General features: G+C 31.3%; 2 protein-coding genes and 1 pseudogene across 3 annotated transcripts; 2 read left to right on the plus strand and 1 right to left on the minus strand.

The window, feature by feature from the left end:
* Positions 1-7,742: 7,742 nt before the first annotated feature.
* Positions 7,743-17,058, plus strand: LOC106707934 (protein tipE). 2 transcript variants are annotated; one of them, XM_014499385.2, is made up of 4 exons: positions 7,743-7,979; positions 13,018-14,172; positions 15,576-15,625; positions 16,856-17,058. In XM_014499385.2, exons 2-3 carry the CDS (start codon positions 13,208-13,210, stop codon positions 15,601-15,603), a joined length of 993 nt encoding a protein of 330 aa, XP_014354871.1. In that variant the 5' UTR covers positions 7,743-7,979; positions 13,018-13,207; the 3' UTR covers positions 15,604-15,625; positions 16,856-17,058. The 2 variants fall into 2 exon arrangements, with proteins under 2 accessions (XP_014354871.1, XP_014354872.1); XM_014499386.2 differs by lacking the exon at positions 15,576-15,625.
* Positions 17,059-21,683: 4,625 nt separating this feature from the next.
* On the minus strand, positions 21,684-23,897 carry LOC106707919 (dynein regulatory complex subunit 4). The gene is made up of 5 exons (XM_014499364.2): positions 23,215-23,897; positions 22,947-23,134; positions 22,509-22,739; positions 22,279-22,421; positions 21,684-21,768 (listed from the first exon to the last, which is right to left on the minus strand). The coding sequence occupies exons 1-5, from the start codon at positions 23,873-23,875 to the stop codon at positions 21,684-21,686; spliced, it is 1,308 nt and encodes a 435-aa protein (XP_014354850.2). The 5' UTR covers positions 23,876-23,897.
* A 194-nt stretch (positions 23,898-24,091) lies between these two features.
* On the plus strand, positions 24,092-26,416 carry LOC106707948 (annotated as a pseudogene).
* The last annotated feature ends 952 nt before the right edge of the window (positions 26,417-27,368 follow it).

Below are 27,368 nucleotides of genomic sequence, written 5' to 3' on the forward strand. Positions count from 1 at the left end.
ATTTTCAAAGATTAAGTAATTATTCTATGGCTATAGTCAATAACGGCTTAACGCCTTGGGCGAGATTTCTATGGAGTCTTTATGGATTGGTTTATGTGCTACTGTATTCGTAGACCTTTCTGTCCAACGCCCTGGGCGTTCGCCCAAACACCCTATCCTAACGCCGGCTCTGGCTATAATTATAATAAGCTTTTTAAGCATTTAATTAGAAGTTAACTGCACCATATTTTACTACTATTTAGTGATAATACATCGATATAGTTTTATTAATATAACGCTAAGTTAAAAACATATATTAAAATGTTCACTGAAGTTCAAAATAGTACCTATTCACTAAACTGAATTATGAATTAGTAAAGTGCTGATTAATCCAGTGTGTGTGATATTAAAGTTTAAAAAAATATCATTATATTTAAATATATGTATTATTTTATAAATATCATTAATTATCATTATTTAATAAATATAATTATATTTAAATATTTAATTCAAACTTAATATCACACTGTACTGTTACTTTAATAATTCTCCATTAAAAGTCGACATTAGATTTTAATTACAAATGTGCATTATAGTTCATTTACGGTGGGTTTCTCAAACCAATATCTCTGTATAAATATCGTCATCACTGTCATTATCTTTGACAAGATAGAACAATATGTTTTATACTGGGATTTTGGTTTCAAAAACCCACATTTAATGTGTTCCATGTATATATATTTGCATGTTTAAATAGTTTTAATACTATGTGTTCTAAAAACTATATAAAAATCTTCTTATAGCTACGAAATAATTATTGCACATAATTTTATCTATAAAATTAAAAAGAATATTTTTGTTGTAAATATCAATTAATTTTTAATGTTTAACAAAATTAATAAATTATGCTTATTCAAATATATTGTAAATAAAATAAATTGTTTCTCTAAACGTAGGTTTTTGAAACCGAAATCTCCGTGTAAAATATCACCATCACTGTCATTATCATTGACAAAATAAAGATGGCAATATTGTTTTAAATGGAGATTTTGGTCTCAGAAACCAACGGTAAATCGCTATAAATGTAAATAATATAAATGTCTATTAAATATACGCATAAAGATTGAGAGACAAAATGAGTAATGGAATTATTCAAATATTGTTTATTTATATGCATTCAAAATAAGTTACAATTTAATGAGATATTTTATTGATAGTATTGGTCGAGTAAAAAATTTCCAAAAAAAAAAATGCACTACAATGTTCTAGAATCTTTCGCTGTTTTAAAAATATATGGTTCGCAATTTAAACTATACAATCATTCAATGGTTTTGAATTTATTTGTGAAAATGTTTAGGGCTGATTTTAGCGCTACGAACACCTTTAGCGAGATTTCTACAGCGTCCACTTATATACCATGTCTTTGGGAGCGTTAACAGGGTTACGTAAGACTGTTATGTACAGACCTGTATCGCCCCTTTCCGTCTGAAGGAAAAATCTCTGCTGGTACTGAAAGTGGTGATCAACGTTAGACATCCGTTTTATAAGTTTCTTCGCACTTAAAGAAAAACATTTTTCATTAACATTAGGCGAACTTTATAGGCAATTCGTCATTAAAGGATGGCAATTAAAAAACTGCTACCGTAATTAATTTTTGCTTCTCAATCTTTATGATATTTTTCAAATAATATTTATTAAGCTAAACTTCAAACGAATACAACTGGGAACGGACACAAAGTGTTATGACAAATAAAGCTTCTTTTTATAACGTTGTTTTATTGAATAAAAAAATGCACACAAGATAAAAAAGTTCCTATGTCCGTCTCCTAGTTCTAAGCTACCTCCCCATCAATTTTCAGCTAAATCAGTTCGACCGATCTTGAGTTATAAATGGTGTAACTAACACGACTTTCTTATATATATATATAAATAGATTTATTTACTAAATCAAAGATACAGACGAACATAAACTTGATGAGAAATGTAACAGTTAAATTATGCAGTTGACATAAAGTTCTTTTTACTAGATATTCACAAATTTAGAGCACCAAAGAAGTATGAAATATTGTAATTTTTTTGTCAATATACAACATAATATCAGTTACAGTGAATATTGTCTTTAGGTACCATTTCCCTATTGTCATTTTACACCTTATCAACAGCTTAAAACAAATCTAGCTAATAGAACTAAAGAGCTTATAGCCGAGTGGTCGGCCCACGTATCGCTGGATGGATGAGGTGGAGGGGATCTTCGGGACCCGCAGGTCCGATACTGGGTCGGGACGGCGCGGGATCGGAGAAAATGGAGACTTTTGTTGTCGGAGGCCAAGGCCCACTTCGGGTCACTGCTTCACCCTAGTTAGTTTTTTATAGATCTAAAAATTACGATATCTGCATACAACTTCTTATCCTCTCTTTCTACCCTTTTTTATCCCCTTACAAAATAATTAAAAAGTAGCCTATGCCCTCTCTCGGTTCATTTAATTCAGTTTAGTAATTTTGGTGTGAAAGCGAGACAGACAGACAGAGCTACTTTCGCATTTATAATATTAGTAAGGATTAGCTTTTGCCCGAGACTCGGACCGCACGGAATTAAAAAAAAACTGAATTAGTAGCCTATGTGTACAAATTTGGCATAGATGTAGAACATAGTCTAGAAATTAATCAAATAAAATTAATAAAATCTGATTAGCAGTTCTGGAGATACCTTCTAACAAACATCCATTCATCCATCTATCTAAACTATGCCATCTATATCTATATATATAAAAGAAAGTCGTGTTAGTTACACTATTTATAACTCAAGATCGGTCGAACTGATTTAGCTGAAATTTGATGGGGAGGTAGCTTAGAACCAGGAAATGGACATAGGATAATTTTTACTCCGTTTTCTATTTTTTATTACGCGCGGACGGAGTCGCGGGTAAAAGCTAGTCTATATATATAAAAGAAAGTCGGGTTAGTTACACTATTTATAACTCAAGATCGGTCGAACTAATTTAGCTGAAAATTGATGGGGAGGTAGCTTAGAACTAGGAGACGGACATAGGAACTTTTTTATCTTGTGTGCATTTTTTTTATTCCGCGCGGACGGAGTCGCGGGTAAAAGCTAGTTTATAATGTTAGTAAGACGTGGGTTCAATCGTATACGTGGGGTCAAATCGATAAAACAATTATGTTACTATGTCCAACAAAGGAAAATTATCTGTACCGATAAAGCCAAATTATTTATAAAGTTTATGAATAAACTAATCAATAGGAGGAGGCCTTCACGATATTTTTCAAATGGTTTTAGATTAACAGGATAAGAGTAGAGTAGAGTTTTCAAAAAAAGAGAAAGCAAGAAGAACAGAGGAGAATTATGATCACTGCCTACCCAGAAATGGTAGTAGGTCTCTAACACAGTGGGCGATATTTCTACGGTACTCTTTTTTACCATTCCTTTGGGGTAATACAGTTATGTGAGACTGTGTAACTCGCAGACCAATGACGCCCCTTCCTATCCAGCGCCCTACAGTATATCTACATATAAGGCAAATCATTTTTTTATTAAGTGACGTAAAGTACCAGTATAACAGAAGACTTTTATAGTATTTACAGATATTTATTTCGGACATTATCCCTTAAAATTACATTTATGGTACATAAAAATAGTCTTCAGAGATCAATAAAAGCGCCAATTTAATTTACAGAAAATGTATTCGACTACGAACATACGCACGAGCGGAGCGATTTTAAAAAATCCCAGGATTGCTACATTTGGTGTTGTGGTAGTGAAAATGTTTCCTATGTTTAGACAATACATGCAAGTACATGCTGAACAATTACAAACTGATTTTCGGAGGTCAAAACTCACTTTCGAGTCATCGTAGGTAATTAGTAGGTAACGAAGCAAGATCTTGCATTTGAAATTGTAGATGCATTTTGATATTATTATCATTTTTTATATTTTAAATTCTCAACAAATGGTGTGTACAGGACCTGATGCGTGAAATGTAAGATTTTTTTAATGAATAAGAAAGTTTTTAATTGCTTCTCGCATATAATGTAACGACACCTTTACCTGTCAATGTTTAAAAGGGTTGAACGACCCGAGGCGGCACGGAACATTGCGTTTTACTGCAATAGAGTATACCTTTTTCCACCATTTAAAAACCCTCAGCCACATGCCTACGTTATTAAATAAAGAACTCTTTAATATTCATTTCATTAGTACGTCATGCTTGCTTATTAAATATTGTAGCAAATTATACATAATAATACATTTCCCTCAACCTTTCATTAAGGTTTTGTGACGTCACAGGATGTGTCCGATTGATTGACTATATAAAATATATCTGCCCTTTTTCTTACAGAGGGTCGACACAACTCTTCCATACATCTCCGAACCATCATATTTGAATTCACTTAAGCATTATTTTATGATTCAGTAAGATTTTTTAAAATTCAATTTATGTAAATTATTAAACTAAAAATTTATTGCGAAATAAAAAAACACAACGCACGTCTGAACCCAGAGGAGTAGGCAGAGATCACAGACCTCCATTTAGTGTGACCAAATGAACTTCCGCAATCCACTTTTCGCCATTTCGGGAAACGGAACGTGACGGGTGGCGAGCCGCGTCGCCGTCATTTCTCCCGGGAATTCACACATATGTGCGGATTGCATCACGATGCTTTCCTTCACCGTACGGACGTCGGATAAATTTACATATGTAAATCGAAAATCACATTGGTACATGGCAGGATTCGAACCCAGGAGCTTCAGATTGTAAATCAAATGCTTAAACCCTGAGCTCCTATTCCGAAATAATTTAACAAAATAACTATGAGATTAACACGACAAGGCTTGAATTAAAAACTCTCATCTTTATAATGTTTAATCTTTTTTTCCTAAATCAAAGAGTGGAATATCAACCTTGGCAATAATCGATATCAAAAGATTTACGTGAAATATTATTGGATACAAGCCAAAGCTGGCGCGGAATTATTTGGCACGCCACTGAACCACACCGATATTCGTTTCAGCCAGAATTTAAAACAAAAAAATTCATAGCAAATATACTTAATCCCTTAGATTTGGATACTTTATAGGTAAAGAAAAATAATAACTGAGCGTTGGGTTCTGAGACCAATATCTCTGCCAAAAACATCCCTGTCATTATCAACAACTAGCTTTTACCCGCGACTCTGTCCGCGCGGAATAAAAAATAGAAAACGGGGTAAAAATTATCCTATGTCCGTTTCCTGGTTCTAAGCTACCTGCCCACCAATTTTCAGTCAAATCGATTCAGCCGTTCTTGAGTTATAAATAGTGTAACTAACACGACTTTCTTTTATATATATAGACTAGCTTTTACCCGCGACTCCGTCCGCGCGGAATAAAAAATAGAAAACGGGGTAAAAATTATCCTATGTCCGTTTCCTGGTTCTAAGCTAACTGGCCACCAATTTTCAGTCAAATCGATTCAGCCGTTCTTGAGTTATAAATAGTGTAACTAACACGACTTTCTTTTATATATATAGATATAGACATATAGATACAGCGATAGCAATTTGTTTAAAACGGGGATTTTGGTTTCGAAAACCCACGATGACAAAGATTGATAAGCGTGTAAACTAGTTCGTTTTCCTATTGCTCAAATTGATATAATCCACATAAATTAGAAACATAATAAAAAAAGTTTTATTTAACTTTGTACATAGTAATAAAGGTGATAAAGTCATTTAACTAAGAAAACATAAAAAAAGTGTTTAACTCCATGTAGACAGAAATAGGTCACTCTATTACAATTAGTGTTCACGAGCCAACAGTGGTATATATAGGTAGTATATAGGCAAGTAATTATTACTTACAACGAACTGTATTCCTGATAAAAAAGGTTTTATGGTAATTTTAACAACAACAAATGTATGTTCTAAAAACGAAAATATCCTACTAATATTATAAATGCGAAAGTTTAGATGGATGGATGTTTGTTTGAAGGTATCTCCAGAACGGCTGAACGGATTTTGATGAAATTTGGCACAAATGTAGAATATAGTTTACTAATCTTTTTTTAATTCCGCGCGGACGGAGTCGCGGGCAACACCTAGTCTGTCATAATGATGATTATGTTTCCTTTCAATATAGAAAAGAGGACAAAAAGATAGAACTGATAGAAAAGTTAATTTATTAATATTTTTTCCTCAGAAAAGATAAGGGTAGCAAAATTTGGAGGTTTACCAATGTGCAAGTAAACTAAAAAAATCCCTAACTCTCATTGTAAGGATTTTACGTGATAGTTTATGTCTGTAAATAAAAAATACTAAGTTACAATAAACTAAACACACATACAGTGTATTAAACGGGTTCGTATTTACAGTAAACAGTCCGTAAATATTTGAGGTTATTTCTAAAGTGGTGACACTTCAAGTTGCGTTCAACGTCGTTAGTGTAATTTAAATACAATTTATACAGTCATTACACTTTTAATTACTGGCCTTTTATATATTTCATTGTGTATATAAGCTATGTACTATGTTCTCGTATATAATACACTTGTAAGTGACAATCTATCTTCTGTTCTTCTATTCTCGTTTACTATCTTCTGCCTTGTCTTTTGTAAGTATTTTTAGAAAAGGTCCAATCATATTAATGCCCCTTTTAGATTTTTTTTATCCACTTATTGTGCGACGTTAGTATAGTATAAAAACCTTTTATTACATATGTTGATAACATTGTTACATGCACAAACTTTAAAGAAATAATTTGATTGAATCTAATTATGCAAGGTAATGAAGATAACCCACAAACTTTTTATTTAACTGGTAATAGAAATATGTGTATTAAAAGAAAACTGCTATTCAAAAATAAGGAATATGTCAATTACCATAAAATCTTAGTTTTATCCTTGGATTCGATCTTTAACCTTCGTCCTATTCTCATAACTTCCTAATCCTCTTTTAATTTAAAATAAACAAATGCTGGCAACACGATTATTATTTGTTTCGAATTAAATAGATTAAAGAACATTAGAACCTTTTGCAATAAAGAGTTTTGTTTCTCTGCCACTCTGTAAAGACCCTTGTAAAAATTTCCCCTAATACTGTAATCCGCTAAACTATATTGAACCAAATTGCCACGAAAGTTTCAACCTTAAACCCATAAACAGAAGGTTTTATTCTTTGTTCAAAATACTACGAGACAAAAGGTACTAAGTTCAACTTTGTGTCCGCATATTTCAAACCTTAATGCATGAGTCTAGATTAAATGCATTTAATTAATTTGAAACTAGGGTTTTTCCGGAATATTCCATAAATAAATGTATTATTTACTTAGGTAGGGCTCCGCAATTGTAAAGCAAGAAAGACAGTCTGTCGCCATACAGCGGTCTAGCACATGACACGAGCTCTATCGACCGGCTCAAAACGACGCGCGCAACCCACTGTATGAGAATAACACAGACGAACGTAGAATTCCAAATTCAAAAATACAACAAAAGAAATAAGAAAGGATCATCGATTATAACTGGCATATAACAAACTTTTTTTTTAAAACAATTTTGTTTACGCGTTCCATTTTTCAAATTAAATTTACGAGTACTTTTTTCTTTCTTTTTAATTCTTCAAAAAGTTTTGATATTGAGTTTTGAACTTTTAATAGCTTTTTTCTTAATTTTTTATTATTTGGTGTTTTATTTTTTTTATTTCACGCTTCACGATAAACTTCACATAAGGTTCTGATTCGATTCGTACAGTCTGCGCCCAGTAGCTGGCGGGTCGCGGTTTCGTAGTGACGTCCTTGCAAAACGTAGTCAAGTCTTTTGTAATATAGAAAAAAAAAGAAAACAATTTTTAATATTCATTTTGTTTTAACAACAATAAAAAAATAGTGATTTATTTATAAAAATAGTGATATTAACTTTAAATCAGTTTTCATTACGTCGAACAAGGATCCTGCAGATATTTTCCCAGTTTGGGGCCACACTTGGGTTATTTTTGAACAGCACAACAAATTTGTATGTATACTATAATCATTCATATATTTACAAAATAGAAAAATAATTTATTAATTTTCTTTTGATTAAGACAATAGGTAAGCTATACTCTTAAGTTCTGCATTATGTCACAATGCGTAAAATCCTTATAAAACATGTTTTTCTGCCACATTCAGTCTTAAAACTGTGCACGAAAGTATAGTTTTACTTACTATTTAAGACTTTAGTATAATTATTTATATTACCAGCTTCTAAGAATTAATTTGTTAAATATAAATACGTGGAATTCTTTTATTACATCGATTTTAAATTGACGTATATTTTTCCACGTTTGTGAGATTTTGTTGAGGTTATGTTATGTAATAGGACTTGCTACTGAAAACTGAAAAAACACTTACGGTTCAGAAGTTGATCACACTACGATATAAAGGTCTAGGGTTCGAATCCATAGAATGAATACTCGTACTAGTACTTGACTGTCGTCCTAAGTATTTTTTTACCCGGCTGCCAGGAAGATAATATTTCTTTAGTATCTTACTAAAGAACTAGTTTAGATGGATGGATGGATGGATGGATGTTTGTTTGGAGGTATCTCAATTATGGTTTAATGGATCTTGATGAAATTTGGCTCAAAAGTCGAATATAACCTGGAAGAACACATAGGCTACTATTTTTTTTAATTCCGCGCGGACGGAGACGCAGTAGATAGCTAGTATAAGTATAAATATGTGTACATAGTAACATATGGAGCCTAAATGGCTAAATGGCTTTGAAGTGTGTAATTAAATTAGTATTCATACCTTTATGTCATAATAGTATAGTCAGACGAGTCTTTTTTTAAATTAACTGTTGCTGTAGTGTGACTTTTGAAACATTATTTATCTAACAATTGTAATTAAATTAAATTATTTTAGTTAACATTTACTTTATAAATAAAAGTTAATATTATAATATTAATACTTAAAGAAAATAAGCATAATACTTTGTTACATCAGAGTTTAATTAAAACGAAAATAGGATAAGAATCGTTATGAAATAAACCTTAGTAAATATAAACTTTAGCCTAACACCATATTCATTCCAACAAGATACGTATCCTTTTTGAATGTTGAATACTGTTTCTTGTATTTAATTTTACAATAATGTTTCAAAAGTTAAACAGAACTAGATTTAAATGAAAACTGGTCACAATAAAATGATTTAACAAACAGTTCGCGTGTCAAAACAATATTTAGTATTTTAAGTAAAGTTTTCTGCAGTATAATACTTTTGTACCAATGTTAATGTTTTTCTTTACTCAATTGGTAGAGAACATATACTATTGGTTAACACGAGAACAATATAGTTCTACTTCCAATTACCTTTTAAAAAAAGGAGATAAAATCTTTGTTTCTACGCAACTATAAGATTATTGTTGAAAATATGTCTTTTAATAATTTTGATAACTGTGTTAAGTTAATTTATACTTATTAAGTGTAAGTTAGGCTCAACGAATCTTTAAATAAATATTTGAAATTCTATTCCGGACAACTAATTAAATAATAAACTGAAAACATTAATTTATTACGTACAATGTTAGGAAAAAATAAAATTTATGTCTGATTCTATTTTAAGCTTATTAAATTCAAGTTAAAATTTTATTCTGCAAGCATCTTTTCAAGTGGAGATAGCATAATATTTGTTAGAGCTATAAAATTTAACTTTGTTTTCGATTAAAGTAGCATTATTTATCTGTAATGTCTTTCTATCAAAGGTCTATGGTCAAAGAGTCTATGGTCGAAGGTCCCTTCGGAAATACATCAATATTAGGTAGAAAAAAGGGGCCAAGAAGCGACCAAAAAGCGGTCAAGAAGCGACCAAGAAGCGACCAAGAAGCGGCCAAGACTATGCTGCAAAAAATTAACTATTTTACCAAACTCTTTGCCAAACTTCAAAATATCTATAAGTCAATCAGTAGAGCCATTACTTTCAAGTCCACTTGGTTATAGTAAATTAACGACCAACTCGAGAGCACTAGCGACCACTTTGCTTGAGTGGTCATCGATTGGCTCTATAGATATAGTTGAGGCGAACTTTAGAACGTTTTTATGAAAACGTTCAAGTTAAAGGTATAGGCAGCGTTTACACATTTCCATTTGGTACATTACTCGTTCTCTCGCCAACTGATAGCTCGCTCACACACAATACCAACAGACAATAAAATAAAATAAAAATTGTTAATGCGCCTAGCATCTAATTATTTAAATTTACTCTTAAGACGACACAGAAGGTTAATGCCCTAACAAAATAAATAAATAAAATAGTACTGTTTTTATTTTTTTAAACATAAAAAGGTTTTATTCAGAATTTAATCACTGATAATTAATAATAATATGATGATAAATTTAATGCATAATAGATCACATGATATGAAAGTAATATAAAAAACATAGAAATAAAAGTAAAAAATAAAAATTATTGTAGTAAAACGTAAAACGTACTATGTCGAATGACAATTCGGGCCTTTGTACGACCAATCCGAGCATTTGTTTGTTTTGTTCACACAATAATATTTACGCAAGATATTTCGTCGCTTTAGTATTCTAAATCCTTTTACAATTTGTATTTTTATTTGCTTATGTGTTTTATATTATCCAATTAAATATTATTTTCTTACTGGTTATATACTATAACGTATGTTCTTGTTCAAATACATATTTTTAGCTTTGTTTATTTAAAGAGAATGTGGTTTAAAATTAGGGATATAGTTGGAATCCTTGTGTATACTAAAAACCACATCAACTATTCTTACCTTTGTTTTTCGCTAAAATTTAAAGTCGCTAGAAATTTTGTTAGAGTTCACATGGTAATTAAACAATAAAGTACAATTTAATACAACTTATCTTTAGACAGATTTAAATAAATAATTCCTTAATACAACACAATCAGAAATTTCTATAATAAAACATTGTGACTATAAAAAGCTTTTAAACAATGCGATCGGAGGCGACACGACAAAAAGCTCGACAACCGCCCGAATACAAAGTTGAACCGAGCTTTTTATTTACCTTTTAAGCCTATACTTCGCCGCTTTGAGATCATTTCAAGCATTAATACCTTCGACTTTTAGCGTAACTTAAATGTCAAAGTTTTGTCAGTTTATTGTGTACTATTTAAAAATTTATTTAAACAAATGGTCAAAATAATAACCAACTTTATTACGATATATTACAAAAAGGTACGTTAATTACCCTATCACTTCCTTTATAGTTTATAATTTTCTTTGTTTGTTTTCTCTGTAAAGGAAAAAAAATAGTATCACATGTAACATTAAACTTTTTTTAAACATGACAATTTTTGTCATGGTACATGTCTTGCCTTGTGTATAATTTTCTATGCCAAATAACATTTTCCGTATTTACTGTAATAACTAACCGCATTAATAACGCTTCTCTCACTAGGCTAGATTTTGTTGTCGCTTCAAAGAGCTTCCCAACTAATCTATTTGATAGGTATCGTCGCCAGACAGTCTAGGCAGGAATTCAGGCTCTATATCGATTGTGCTAGAATTAGCTCCGTAGTTCCTCTGTTATGCAAGTCGACCTTGTTGTGGATACCCCGATTTTAATCTTTATTTATAGTGCTGCATATTATATGGCTTCCAATCTATTTGGCCAACACAGACATATCAGTCAAGTAGAATAGGGCAAGTTATTTGCATTATTTTACTTGGTTGAATTCTTTCCAAGAAAATGTTGCGACAAAATTGTTAATGTCAGCTGAATTGTGATCTGTGTCAGTAAATCGGTTTAGGAATATTATAAACCAATCAGTGAAAAGTCTTTAAAGAATTGTCTAGTGTTTACGTATTTGTACTAAGTTAATAAAACGATTAATAGACTTTGAAAAAGTGTAAAAACGTAAGACAGCGGATATTAAAAAAGTTTTTGGCAGCTCCAACGTAGATAATGCAAAGAGGGCATAAATAAAACTATTCGTTTACGTTTCTGTCTTCATTAGTTTTAATGACTGTGGTAGCGAAGGCTTCATTTTCTTTTTATATATTTGCTCACTTTAAGTAGTGAATAGTATATAAGAAAACATGCAATAGTATATGAACGTTAAGGACCGAGTCAATAAAATCTTCAGCATCATTCAGCCCAAGGTGTATTTAAAAAATTTGTGTATGTATTGTATTAAGTAATGTTCTTTCTTTCTTTCTTCCTTTCTTTCTGTCTTTCTTTCTTTCTTTCTTTCATTCTTTCTCTCTGTCTTTCTTTCTTTCTTTCTGTCTTTCTTTCTTTCTTTCTTCCTTTCTTTCTGTCTTTCTGTCTTTCTTTCTTTCTTTCTTTCTTTCTTTCTTTCTTTCTTTCTTTCTTTCTTTCTTTCTTTATTTCTTTCTTTCTTTCTTTCTGTCTTCATTCCTTTCTTTCTTTATATTACGATACAAATTTAACTGAAATATTATATGCATAAGCATTTCGCACAAGGTCTCAAGTACACATTTGGTGACTATGTAAATGTTCTAATTTATCTACTCTAGTAGTGATGAGCGGTTTCCTAATTGTCTTGACAGATCAAAACGGAGCAGGAAATAACTCATAACGTGAAAATTACACGTGTTTTGTTTGTGCCGTGTTAATGTTATGGAATAATTAGATGACTACATTGTACATGGCACACTTATAGTACTTGTCTGAATTTTTGTCCTAGCCTTATTTAACCTTTACTGTTAAATATTCTATCAATAAACAACACTTAATTTAAGAAGGTAATAAGTTAAAAGATTACGTAACAGTAAAGAAAACTTATGGTACATCATCAAAAAGCATAGTTGAACTTTCTTCACCGTTCAATTTGTTGAAGCTGTAAATATTATGCTTGTAGTATCCGCTAGACGTAAAATAGACTCGTTATTTCCTTCAACTAGGAGATAGTTATACCCCCTAAGGATTTGCGGCAATGATAAACGATTACTGTATTAGGGATCTAATAATTTATTATTTATTATGGAACCTACAAATACCGGACACGCAACAATAATTATTTTGTATTCCTAAATTGATATTTTTCTTTGCAGCCTGTCCAACCGTGTCCTCGCAAAACGACCTGAATGCCACAGACAAAAATGTAAATAAGTAGACGCGAAGCAAATAAAAATCTAAAACGAATCAACAATCGAGTGTTAGAAGAGAGGAACATATTCACATGAAATGACACAGCCAAGCTGAAACAAGCGATATGGTCGCTTCTAGCGCCCCCACGCCAACATGGCCGAGGAAGAAAAGCTACCGATCCCGCCCACATTTCTCGAGAAAGTTCTGTTCTACACAACAGCCACATTCGTTCTACTCGCTACATTCAGTCTCTTCGCGTTTCTCTTCTTAGTCCCGTTCGTCATCGAGCCAGCATTCACAACAATTTTTATGCAGTTCGATCCAGTGGGAGCGTTATGTGTCACCGCCCAAGTTAAACATTTAGTTGGAGCCAGTAACTGCACGTGGGCTTCCTGTAGGGAAGGTTGCACCAAGGACCTTTACGAGTGTACACAGATACGTGTCAACTACAAACTAGGGGAATACCCAAACGTAACTTCTACAGAATTTGAGAATCTGATCAGAGCGGAGAGATCGTTGAGAAGGGATTACGACTACGAAAACAATTACGAAGTACCTATCGATACTATTCCAGAAATGGAGGACCAAGAACTGCCTGATGCGATACCTACGGGTCTACAAGGCAACGATTCCGAATGGTACTTCACTGGAGCGAGGCTCTTCCCCAACGTGAAGGGTTGCGGCTACCCGCCGATATTGAACTGTACCATATTTTACGGCAAGTACAGACCTCTGGGCACCAACTATACTTGCTATTACAGCCGTGTAGATCCCGGTCTCGTAATAACGGATCTGGACATGTGGCAGAATACACTTAACCTTGTGTATGCTATGGCCATACCGATACCATCCTTTATAATTTCTGTGATATACTTGACAGTTGCGTATTTTAAGATCTATAATACTGAAGAGGAATCGGAGCAAGCTCCCTTGCAAAGTGATGTTGAGGGGATGGCGACGGGAGATGATGGGAAGCCGACGACTCCCGGCTCTGATACATTTAGAGAAGACTTGGCTTGCTTCGGCCACCAGCTAAAGATGCAGCTGGCCAATGAGAAACCGAAGGAAGGTTTCGAATCTAACAGCCCTCCAATTTCTAATTCTGCTTCATTGTCTGGGTAAGTTTCATAGTCCTTTAATTCTTATTTCATTAATGCCTTTTTACTTGTGTTAACTGTTTATGATATTCTCGGGTAATATTATTGTTATACATTTTGTACGGATAACATTAAAACGTGCATTATGTTCATTTCACTGATTCTACTTCTATCATACAGAATAGTGTAGAACTAGAGATAGAGATATAGAGAGTAAGTAAATTACATTCATGATCAATGATAACGTTGAAAATTATCTATGACAGTATCAAACTAGTTGACAGATACATAGATATGTATACATAGATATATGGTATTATTGCAAAATATTAAGAGTAGTAGAGTAAGTGAGAGAAAAATAATAATACTAAAGATCCATAAAAAGGTAGTAAAAATACAATTGGTAAGCAAATGTTTGAATAAATAATAAAAGAGAAATGGTGTCGAAGATTGATTGGCAATAAAAACGCAATCTATCTTAGTTCGTGTTATCGTGATGGGTGCAGTTAATATAAATGCTTTTTCTTGTCACTTTCTGATATTGTTAAGATTCATATTCATGATGTAGCAGATATTCTAGAATAATTGAACTGATAAACCTTAACAATAAAATAAATTGAAAATTATAAATAATTTATTTACATCCAAAATGCAGTGAATTATCCAGGATCCTCGCATTAGGCGCAGCCTGTATTGAGAGGAGCCAGCTCAGTGACTTAACAAGAAACATCGTTAGATGACAACACATGGGCATTAAACAATATTAGAATAGTTAGGAGTTAAGTAAACTACACAAGAAAACAAAATATACTCATTACAACTCAATCCATAAATAATTACTTAATATTCTTATTTAATGTATCTACTAATTACGTTACAACAAATCTTTTCATGTGTTAGACACCGAATAAATTAAACCATTTAATAGAGAATGGTAACACAAAAATATGCTAGTTAAATCAATAAATAATAAAGAATATGTCAACCAATCCTGCATTTGTTTTATGTTATCCCGCATTTGCACGGGGGCTTTTTTTATATTCGGTGTTGACGGCTCTCAAGCAATGAACTCTTTAAAATCACTCTCTCCTTCGCCCAGTGCTCAAAATGCAACACTGTGTGATAAAAAAGCGTCACGTTTTAAAGTGGTTGCTGTATGAACAGATAAATCGTAATGGATTTGTTCTATTTGAACGCTTTTTAGCGCGCGTTAAAAAAGCGCTCGTGCGAATTCGGCTTACTGTCTATATGTGACTCTGGGCGCTTGTTATAAGGAAATTTAATAAAATATTTGTACACTGACACTAAACATTAATAAATAATGAGATATAAATGTTGTTAAGACATAGTTATGCTTTTGTCTTAGGTATTTTATATAACAACTTCTAAAAAAATTACATCTCATACAAACATTGTCTCGACAGGACCAAGTCTTCTTTCGTGAACGCCTAATGAAATGTAGCGCGTGGTAGAGGTACGTGTGAAGGCTTTGTGCTTTGCAAAATAAAGGTAGAACACTACTGTTTCATGTTGTGTCATTCGCATTGAAAGCGTATCATTTTTATATACGTATTTAAGAGCATGTTTCCACAATATAAAAATCAATGAATTTAAGCAAGAATATTCTTCAAAAAGTTTCCGTTTCAATCTTGCAAATAATTTTAAGATTTAACTAAATACGGAATTTATTAATGTTAATAATTCCCAAATTGAATCTCAGGAATTTCATTGTGACAAAATTTTACCAAATTAACCGAGGGTTTCTAAGACCTAAATCTCTGTATAAAGCATATTTGATAAAACAGAGATAACAATTTTTTTTAAACAGAGATTTCGGTCTCAGAAACCGACGATAAATAACTTACATGAAAAGTTTTTATATTATAACTATAATAGATATAAACGGTACAAGTATTGCGATAGATGGCGCTGTTACAAAAGTATTGTGTCTCCAAAACATGCTTTTTATGTGATACGATACAACATGATAGAGTACACATTTCTACCTTTACGCTTACGTCCACAATCACAAAGCGCATATCAATCTAAACACTTATATGATGCACATTTCAATAATTCGAATCGAATTAATTTTTTCATCCAGCTTTGAATTAGGTATTTGCTTTTTTTCTTATACGATAAGGTGGTATGAGTGAGCGGTCACCTGAATTCGTTGCCTTCCTTTAATCGACGGAGGAGTGGACGCACAGGCAAATAATATTTACCCTTCTTATGTATCCCCTCCTACGTTCAATCTACTTCCCCTTCGCATCTTTCTCTGATAAGAAAAGAGACGCATCAGACGAAACGCAGAATTGCTTCCACTTCACGCCTCTCTTCTGTGTGGTCGGATTATTTCACCGGACGACGTGAAGCGGATATTGTAGTTGCTGGCGTTTGCCGCTGTTTGCTTCAACACTAACACACATGAATGAATTTCCTGGTATGAGTTTGAACTTTCATATCTGCCACATTTTATTCCTTTATTGCAACATAATGATTGCCATTTTTATTAAAAACTAATATTTAGGTTAATTTGTTTGGATGATTTTTGTTGTAAGGAATTTGTTACAGTTGACTCTAACTTCTGCATTTTCATCGTCTGGAATTCGTCAGAAACGTATTTTAATCCGTAGCTTACACAAAAAAATTGGTATATTTATAAAAACAGTTTTTTGATAATATATTTTTCTTCTCGTTGCAGATGACAGGGCTCCTGAAGATGCGGCTTTGGTATTGCCAGGTTATATAAAGTGCACCACGAGCTCACATGAACTATAAAGATGTAGGGACATAATTCGATATGTGGTCACAAAGCTTAAATGCTGCTTAAATCATGAAATGCTAGAAGTAGAAAGTTCAACTCGATCACTTCGAGTGAATAAGATGTGCAAAAGAGATTTTTTATAACGCGTTGTGAAAAAAAAAAGTATTTTGCAAAATTTTTCGTGATGTTGATGTTCGTGATTTCTATTTCGAAATATTATTGAAATATTGTAATATTCATAAATCTTTAAGATCCGAATATGAATGTTATTTTAAAATAATATACCTTTTTATTATACAAATAATTAATCAAACACATTTTTCTAAACTATAATGTTGTTCGATTTTCAAATTTATTCGACGTGTTATAAAGTCGTCATAATTATTTAATAGAAAAGCCTTATTAAAATTAAAATAATTTCATTTAATGTACATATTAATAGTTACATAATCGCGGCAAATATTTCGCGGAAAAAGGCGTCTCTCAAATATTTATTTAAAAGAATGTAATCAGAAATATTTTTATTTATAAAATTATTGCTCAATATTAAGTCGATTGCAGATGTATTTGTTATAGAGAATGTCACGGAAAATAATTTTTACCATTAATATGATAAGAGACAAGATTTTTAATTCCCATAGATAAATAAAATAAATCATAAATCACGCTGAAATGCTCTCGGTGTTATGCACGCGTGCAAAAAATAACCATTTAATTATTAATTGAGTGTTCATTGAATCGATACATTATAATTTATTTATTTATCTGTTTTAATTCTTAAAAATAATAGATAAATTATTAGTTAATTTGATTATACATATATTATTATTTATGGACACTTTACATATGACATTTCATATGTGAAACTTCTAATTCGATTTGTTGCGTTGTAAAAATAGATTTTACAAAACCACGTCCTAATAAATTATTTTCTCAACGCCAATGTCGATTATAATTATAAATAAACATTTAAAATTACTCAAAAATTTAGGCATAAGAGGCTACAACCCGCCCATTGTAAAGGATGTTCCCTAAAAATATATCCGCAAGGCTGAATGATTAATTTAAGCCTGAATTGGAAACGTTATAAAATGTTATCGTCCCAGCCGTACACTTGTAGCCAGTATCGATTTTTCCGTCCCATGCCTAACTTTTTAAAAATTCATCGATACACATACTATGTCCATAGTAATCCGAACCGACAACACTAACTGCTCACAGAAATATGAATTGTATTTCAGTTAGGAAATCAATTTCTGAATGTTACATTTTACGCTATTTGCTATCGGCTAATTCTTTAGTATTATTTTTAAACGATACATTTATTACTATTTGTAAATGTATTATTATTTTAATATTATTTAACTCTAGTTCTCAATGTTACATTTAGTACTATTTGGTAACGACTATAACATTATTTAACACTATTTTACTATTTTAAAAAGTTCTGATGCAATTTCTTATGTAATAAATTGTTTAGTAGTATTCCTAAATGTTACATTTAGCGTTATTTGTTTTGTATTGTTTATTATATTCTGTAAAATGATCGTTAAACTATCGATTATTCTATTTCTGTTGTTATTAAATAATACAAAAGAATTTTTATTCCGGATTAATTTGAAGGAATATTTTTAAAATAAATTACAGTCGCTTATATAAACTCATTTAATATATGGTTGTATTAGTATTTTTAATTAATAAGTTATTTTATTATTATAATTAAAAGGCTTGTGAATATTGCATACACTTGAGCCTTTACAAGGCAGATATTTATCGATTAGCAATAGATTTCTAAATATAATTTTTATTATGTATAAAAACTTTATTTTTGTTTACTTTGATAAATTATACTGTTAAATCAGATAGTAAGATATTGAAGTATTAAAGATTTTTGTAAGAATAACAGAAGCTTTTTGCTTTGCTTGTATTTTAATCCCGTGAACGTGTTGACATACTATATAATGTGATCTTTTTGCAAATTTAATGATGTATATTACATAATATTATGTAAAATAATTTTAAATGATTTTTCAGTAAACATTATAAATCTATTCACTATAGTGAGATGTATAAAAGCTATATAAATGTTAAATGCAATTGAAATATTAATAATATATTTAACGAAAAAATAGGCGAAATTAAATTAAAAAAAAAAACTGCTTAGACTGTGAAAATAAGAATTAGCTAGAAAACGCAAAATACCCACGCACATATTTAGAATTAATCCTCGATAAAATAAATAATTATTAATTACCATATAAGAAAATATAGTAATAATTATATAATATATACAGGATGTTCAGGAAAGACGTGTCTATGGTACTCCGTTGGAGTACCATAGATACCTTGGTCGAAAATATGTAGATTTTACTCAACTTAACGCTCTCCTAAGTTGCGTACTTTAGGCGCTAGAGTTCGCAAAGTAAATGTTTACATTAAATTAAAAATAATGTATGATTCGTGAGCCGCATTTTCGAATCTGTGGTACTCCATTGTACACATTTTTTCGGGACAACCTGTATATTTATTTAGGAAACATGTAACACTGGAACGATACAATAGATCACACAGATTTTTCCATAGAGTTCTATTTACTTTTTTATTGCACTGTTAATTTAATACTATGTATAAATGAGAAATACATACGTTTAAAATGATCTCATCTAATTAATATTCCATTTATAAATAATTATTTAAATCAAATAATTATTATAATTACATTTATTTACATTTTAATAGCTTCGATTTAAATCTGATTATTTTAATGATTTATTCTTATTTTTTTAATATAACGTTGTTATTTACAGTAAAATAATATATTGGGTTTTTACTGCAGAAGCACTCGTATAAATCAAACCGTCTCGTTGTCCTTAAAAATAAAGAGAAAAGGCATTCATATGAGTGTTTTGGCAGTGGAAGCTTAGCGTAAAGACCGCAATCTAGTTTTTAGATAAATAAAAAAATGATTTAGTAAGAAAATGAAAAGCAATTCTTGAATATCACTGTAATCTAAAGTCAAATTAATTTTAAGCGCTATTTTCAGAATAAAAAAAATTGTATTTTTATTTATCTTAAGTAAATTAATTCGGTTGTGTATAAATTTTACTAAATTTTTATCATTAATGTATCGATTTTTATTCTATTTATTAATTTACTGTGTATTTAATTATTAATAATTATAAAATTATAATATTTTTATTTGAAAAAAAAAAAATTACCGTGAGTTTTCAGGGTCGAAGCAGAATTTTAAGAACATATTGTTGTTCAGTTTTTTTTCATACAGAATGTGAGAGATGACTATGTTTTTTTTTTTACAATCGTTTCGGCATTGGAAACGAATTACTTTTTTTATTGAAAGAATTATATTACTAATTAAATTTTAATTACATCTTATTACTTTCAATTTTAATGGGAATCTAAATCTATTTTATTTTATTTTATTTAAAAAAAATCTAACATAAACGTAAAAAAATTATGATTTCGTTTCGCTGCTACAAATAATGTTTTACATTTCCAAGTAAATTCACTTTGATTATGTTTTTTAACTCTTTTCCTTACTTATAATTAAAATGCAATGATTTTCATTTCAATTATTAATATTACATTACATTTACAATGTATTATGAATCGGTGGTATTTTCAATTAAAATTATTATTTGCACATAATATGTATATCTGAAACTTATAACGTTTATTTTTAATCTGAAAAATTATTGTAAAAATATACTTTTGAAGGAGACGTAACTGAAAATGTTCGATACATTAAACTATGACCGTGTCTTTCCACTGCCGCAACACTTGTATAAAACATGTCTTCATCTCTGTCATTCTTTATGAAAAACAAAGATAACAATATTTTTTTTATACATATGCTTCGGAAATGGAAACAATAATTAAGATATATAAATATTGCAATTTCATTGCTTGCTTTTGCAAATATATTTACTCGTAAGTTCATTGGGTCTATTTGTGACAATCGCCACTATCTCTTTTGACAAAATTTATGCAGCGCCACCTATCGGACGTAAAGTATACTAATAACCTCATACTAGTTTTGACATAATCGACGATGACGATTGTCACAAATATTTGTGCTTGGTCAATATTTTATTTTTGTTACTTACATTTTCTTAAAATTCTTTACATTTTACTTATTATTAATCTATTAAATATATACACAGGAATGAAAGAAAAATTGCTAAGATTAGAGCAAAATTCTCACCAAATGAAACAGTGCGATATATTATCATTATAAAAATGATAAACGTAAAGCATTTTTATTAATTTGGAACTGTTGCCTTATCATAGTTTTGTATATAAATGAGAAAATTAGTAGTAATAAATACACTTATTGGCTTCGAAATATTGTTTTATTTAATTTAGTTCTATATATTTGAGGCAAATTGCCTCTTTAATGCTTAAGGAAAATGCAGCAATAATATCAATAAATGTTTATAGCGGTTTATTGTTAAAGGGAACACAGTCCTGTAGTAAAACAACTGTATAAAGTAAAATATTTTTGAAAAAAAAAAGAAAAATTAATAAGAAAAAATTAAATTCTACTTTCGTTCCCGAAATTCTGAAAATCCTGCAACAAACAAATGATGTAGGCACCTTTAGTGTTTCCTTTCTAAAAGATTCTTTACACACACAGGTTACAAATTCTGTATCCATAAAAGAAAATAATAATTTAATCTGTAGTAGTTTATTAAATAAAAAAAGAAAAAAGGAAGAATTTTGCGATTTTTTCTAATACATTTGTTAACTACACTTTGTCGTTGGTGACCAAACCCGCAGGTCCCATTCCCAAGACTGGAGAGAGTCCTGCCACTGTCACTGCCCTCAAAGGTCTGAAATTAACAAATGTGCCAATCAGTTATAAATCTTTATGAAATAAATTTAAAGAATTACTTGTATAATAGAAAAAATTTAAAAATTGTGCCATGCTTAATATTAAATAAGCACCCTCTATCGGAGAGAAGAAATAACACGATTATCTTTTTTTTTTGTGAATTGCTGCTACACGGGAAAAAGCCATGTAATTTTATGAAATTAATATACGTTAAATTTTCCCGAACAAAATAAGGTAGAAAAAACTTTGTTTTGGCTGTTTGTACATTTTATTTGCCCAGATAGAATAGCACTCAAACTAGTAATTCAAATATCCGTAAGATGTCGCTATTGCAAAACCGTATTGTTGGAAATTATATTAAGTAAGCTTACCACTGATAGATGACGCTTTATTGAAATTATTTAAGGGTTCATTTTCAAAACGAAAGCTGTCCAAAAGCTTCGTAAATTATTTGAATATAAATATGTAAAATACTTGTATACGATTAGTTATGATTTATTGAGCTTACTTGAATCCCAATTCCTCAGGCGGTATACCGAGCTTTGTAAGCTTAGCCTCGTACGTCGCGAGGAGATCGTCATGAGCTTTCCGGAGTCGCGCTGCTTCGTAGTGCAAATCTTCTATTTGCGTATCTTTCAATTTCAACAGGTTCTATACATAAAAAATATCGAAAGAATGTATTTATTATTTATTAATTTATATTGAATTTAATTATAAATATATCAAGTATTTACTCACGTGTATCTCCTTCGGTCCCAAGTCTCTGGCTTCTAAGCTTTTCAACTTGGCTTCTAACAGGGATGTTTTTAAGGAAACCTTCTGTTGCACTTCTAGCACAGCCCGAGAGAACCGCGACTTCAGTTCGTTGCGTTCCTTCTCTATCCTGTCAAACCTAACTTGAAGCACTTCGTATTCCCATTTCAATACTTCGAACTGCTTTTCAAGTGATGCGAGCTGTTTCGTTTTCGCCTGAAAATTAAATATAATGATTTAAGTTCATTATTTGTACTTATTCTGCAGTTATGTCTACGAGTACATTTATTTGAATGTCATTAAATCGATTTGAAATTTTTTATCTCAACGTTCTGTCATTTACAGGTTTTTTGAAATTGCGATTTCTCATTATGACTGATTGAGTTTTTAAATTTCTATTTTTTTTTTATATTTTCTACTTACAGCTAACGCAGCCTTATCTCTGTCATAGTTTGACATCTGACGCTTTAACTCTTTGTTGTCAATAATCGCAGCTTCGAGAGGTTCTCGCAGGTTCTTCGCTTCAGCAACTGCATCCTTAGCGACCTTCTCCGCACGTTCTTTGACTTTTTGCATTTCTTCCATTTGTTGCTTAATGCTACTAATAAGACCTGTGGAATAAATAATGTTATTTGAGACTTATTATCTTAAATATATTAAGCTAAACCTATTTAATTAAATAATAAGTTACCTAAGTTGTTAAGTGTGATGTCGTTGTAATAACTTTTAAGATCAATGAAAGCGCGATCGTGATGGGCGATCAAATCTGAAAGCTGTTTATTCTTTCTCTCCTCTACTTCTGCTATTTCCATTCTGTGTTTCACAGTGAGTTCTACTTTAGTCTCATGTAGCTTCTTTTCAGCCTTATCTTCTATCTGGCGAGCTTTTTCTTGAAAATCTTCTCGTGCTTTAGATAATTCTTCAGCATGTACCAATTTCGCTCTTCTCAATTCGTCTTGAGCGGCGAGTGCTTTCTCTCTTATTTCTTGTCTGAGCATTCGTTTGTCGTTTAGCAGTTCCAGCTCTTGTTCCGCGTGTTCTTCTTTTGCTGCTTTCAGTGCGACTAAATTTTCTGCTCTCAAAGCGGCTGCAGCAGCTTGTTGTTCATATTTTAAATGTTTGATTTTCTGCTTTTCAGTTTCTAAAAGCGCTTCATTCTCCTCCTTCGCTTCTTCTGTAGCTCTCTCTCTATTTCTCAGTTCAGCTTTAGCTTCTTCTAATTGTTGTCGGGTAATTTCCCAAAAGGTGCGTATTTTATCTCGCTCTAACTGAAAGTAATTTCTTTCTTCTCTCTCTTTGTCTAATTCTTCTTTGACACGGAGAGTGAACTGTTCCAGCTTTTCTCTTGTCATCTCAGACGTGTCGACTCCATCAATTACGATGGCTGAAATGAAGTAAAAGTATAGTTAGTCAGGAAATAATATTTGTAGAAGTTAATCTGTATATTACAAAACATACCCGGAGCCTTTTTTCCTCCGCCTTTTCCTTTGGGTGGCTGTAATAGAACAATTTTAAATAAATAAAAATTAAACATTATTTTCCTTTTAAAAGCTGGAAGTTATTTTTACATGAGAAGTCTGTTCGGGATAGTAACCTTAATCACATCTCTTTACTTATGTTTACGATTACACAAGTTTGGTTACTCATAGAATCTATTTTTAAAAACGCTACAACTTAAAACGAAAGCGCTACAAGCGCGTTAGATATATTTACAGTGGCACCCATAATTGCTTCATATTATATTCTTATCTCTGTTTCTTTATTCGTCCTTGCAGTTTGCGGAAAAGGTCAACTTTTTATGAATAAACTTTATATGAATAAAAGGAGTTCTGGAAAAAATACAGTGGGAATCTTACCATTTTCTGCTTTCCTATTCCCACAAAAGATTCAAAAACGAAAATTAAAGATACTTTGGTCTGCAAATCGTTTTACAAAATAAAGTTGACATAGTTGCTAAGCACAATAAACAATCAAGCAATCAAAGTCACAGTAACTATGGTTACAATATTGTTAGCTAATCTGCCCTTTCTCTAGTTTGTTGAAATAAAAATAGACAAATAATGTTTTGATCATAGCACCATTGAATCTCCAGTTTTTTTCCGAAATATTTAATTTACCTACATTTAGTAAAAAAAACAAAGAAGTTTGTCAAAAGCGTAAAAATTGATACAAAGATCGTTTATCTGACGTTTGCTAAATTGAAAATAGACAATTATCATTTGAAATTTGACACCATTAAAACATGTTGACATTTTAGACGTTAAATTTACAGTCACATTTGTTTGAAATCAATGTGAAAATTTATTACAAGTATAAAAAGGTCTACAAAATTTTAGTCATGTACAAAGTAAGAAGAGTATTATTTCTATTTGCATTGGTTTCATGTCTCTTCGTAATAGACTGTGTTTTAGGCAATGTCTCGCTTAGATTGATTAAAAGTTTCTCCGAAAACATCCAATCATTGCCTAAATCTGTGAAAGAAGAAACGAAAGTCTTATTATTAGAAGGAGCGAGATTAGTGAATCTTCCTCTTCTATGTTCTGAAGTTGTCTTTTTAGCTGTTATGACAGTAGTAAGTGTTGTTTTGTTTGTATTTTAATTTGCTTACATATTTTCTTTTGTTGCGGCGTTTGGATATATTAGTTATTCCGGTGAGGTAGCATTTGCAAAAAGCAGTTCCGTTGCAGTTATCTAGTAAAAAACAATAGAAAGAGGACTTAAGAATATATATCGTAAACTCTTCGATCACCAATTCTTGAATCCAAGTGGATACTAGCTGAACCCCTGGCATATGCAGTTTACTTTGATTCATTTCCTGATTATTTCAGGTACTTAACACTTGGAGTTCTCCAAACAAAAACGATCGTATAGATAGACTACTCCAGGAGAGCCGACGTGGATTGCAGTCTACCAACACATACCTGGAAAAATGGCGGCAGAAAAAAGTGAGATGATGCTTTTATTGATATATTTGGAACCTCATAATTAATTGAACATGATACTATTAATAGAAGATTTTATTTTTAAACTAATAATGAAGAGTGCTCTAGATGGATTAGGAAAATTAAGACCGTAAAGTTTGAGGGATACTTTTTTTATTTTTTAATAGGAACAAGCTGAAGATGACACGAATAAGGAGCCAGACTACGCTAAACCATTAACGCTGGAAGTTCCAATACTACACATGGCTATTATAGATGTAAGTACTTTTATTATTTTTAAGGCGGTAAAAGGCGAAACCATACAACCATCAACAACGAATAGAGTTAGTGTTGTTGTGTTGGTTGGTGTATTGTTCGTTGCACATGCCGGTCACATCATTAGCCGGTAAGATGCAACGAGCAAATGAGTTGCAAATCATACCCGTAAAGCAACAAAGGAAGATAGACAGGAAAAAGGAAATTTATTTATTTTTATGATAATAGGATATGACGTGGAAAAATCTTTGAATTGGATTTTTCCGTATAGGAGAAATTAATATAGCTTGATAGTACCTGCACCGACGTTCGATGTATAAATGTAGAAGAAGCGAGAGAGGTATGTCAGGGCAGTCACAAAGGTATCTGGGGTGGAAGGTCCTTTTCTCTGCCTACCCCTCTGGGTTACGGATGTGTGTTTTGTCGTTGTTGTTGTTGTTGATAGTAATTTATCTTACTTTCTAGAATCGAGCAACCAACAGGTTTGACACAAGAGCTCAACACGAAAGGGGAGACGCGGGTGACTCGATCAATATTACTGATACCTTACTGTCTGTTGCGTCAGTGAATAATGACGATTTCGAGTCAATCATGAAGCTAGCACGCGATGACGTCACCACCGAAGACATTCGAAGCATCGAGACCAACAACCGGTATCTATGGAAAGTTCTGGAAGAAGATGATGATGATATTTAAACAATAATTAACTCTAAAAATTCTTGCTCTAAGAAATTAAATTAACTTATAAAATCAAAATCAAGGTTAATTTGGTATCTAAAAGGTACAATATTACAGATTGTGATAACAAAATATTTTGAATTACTTTGTGCGAAAAACGAACCATCCATACTACAGCGTGCAATAAAAATAGTCCTTGATGATTTTTTTTTTATTTTTCTTCCTTGGCCCTGACGTTAGTGTAATTTATTTGAAAGAAAACATATTTATTACTAAATAGTTAAGACTTTCTCTTTAATATGAAGTTTCAGAACATACTGTACAAAATGTAGGTAGGTCATTATTAACAAAATGCTGAACATAAGTAGAGATCACAGAAAAACTGAGAGCATAATCCCACAAAGCGTTTCTCACTAATATCGCACACTTTGAGTGTCGAATGATTCATAATAACCGCCTTAAGCTGACAGATATTAATTTAATACCCCTAATACTTGTGCAACATCCTATTTCTAGGAGCAAAAATTAATTCGCGAAATATAAACCTTATTTTAATAGTTTTAAGGTTTAATATAAATTATATAGCATATTAATAAGTTTTCCGCTAACTATGAAGGCGTCAGCGCCAGTCAGATTAAAATCTTCAATGTTTAGTGTACTTTTTAAAATAAAAAGAAAGTAATTTCGTTAAACAATTTCTATTAAGTAACTATAAGCAATACAATTTTTCGCAGGTTTATTTTTTTTAATTTTGCTATGTTATCTTAACATATTATTTTATTATATTATATGTGCCGATATGATGAAGAAAAAAAATCGTTTATGCCGAATAAATGGAATCGTTGCAAAATAAATTACCAATAAAAAACAATGGTAGACGCCAGCAACAACAACATCTGTTGCACCAATTGGCCTCGCACAGTGAAATACCACGACCACACAGAAGACAGGTGTGAAGTGGAAGTAATTC

Source organism: Papilio machaon, chromosome 18, assembly GCF_912999745.1.
Source record: "Papilio machaon chromosome 18, ilPapMach1.1, whole genome shotgun sequence".
Taxonomy (NCBI): Eukaryota; Metazoa; Arthropoda; class Insecta; order Lepidoptera; family Papilionidae; genus Papilio; species Papilio machaon.

Coding starts and splice junctions, on each gene's coding strand:
- LOC106707919 (XM_014499364.2), bottom strand. CDS start 23,875: ATGACAAGAGAAAAGCTGGAACAGTTCACTCTCCGTGTCAAAGAAGAA. Junction 23,135..23,214: donor CATCACACTTAACAACTTAG/GTAACTTATTAT, acceptor TTTATTCCACAG/GTCTTATTAGTAGCATTAAG. Junction 21,769..22,278: donor CCTGAGGAATTGGGATTCAA/GTAAGCTCAATA, acceptor TGTTAATTTCAG/ACCTTTGAGGGCAGTGACAG.
- LOC106707934 (XM_014499385.2), top strand. CDS start 13,208: ATGGCCGAGGAAGAAAAGCTACCGATCCCGCCCACATTTCTCGAGAAA. Junction 14,173..15,575: donor AATTCTGCTTCATTGTCTGG/GTAAGTTTCATA, acceptor TTGTCTCGACAG/GACCAAGTCTTCTTTCGTGA.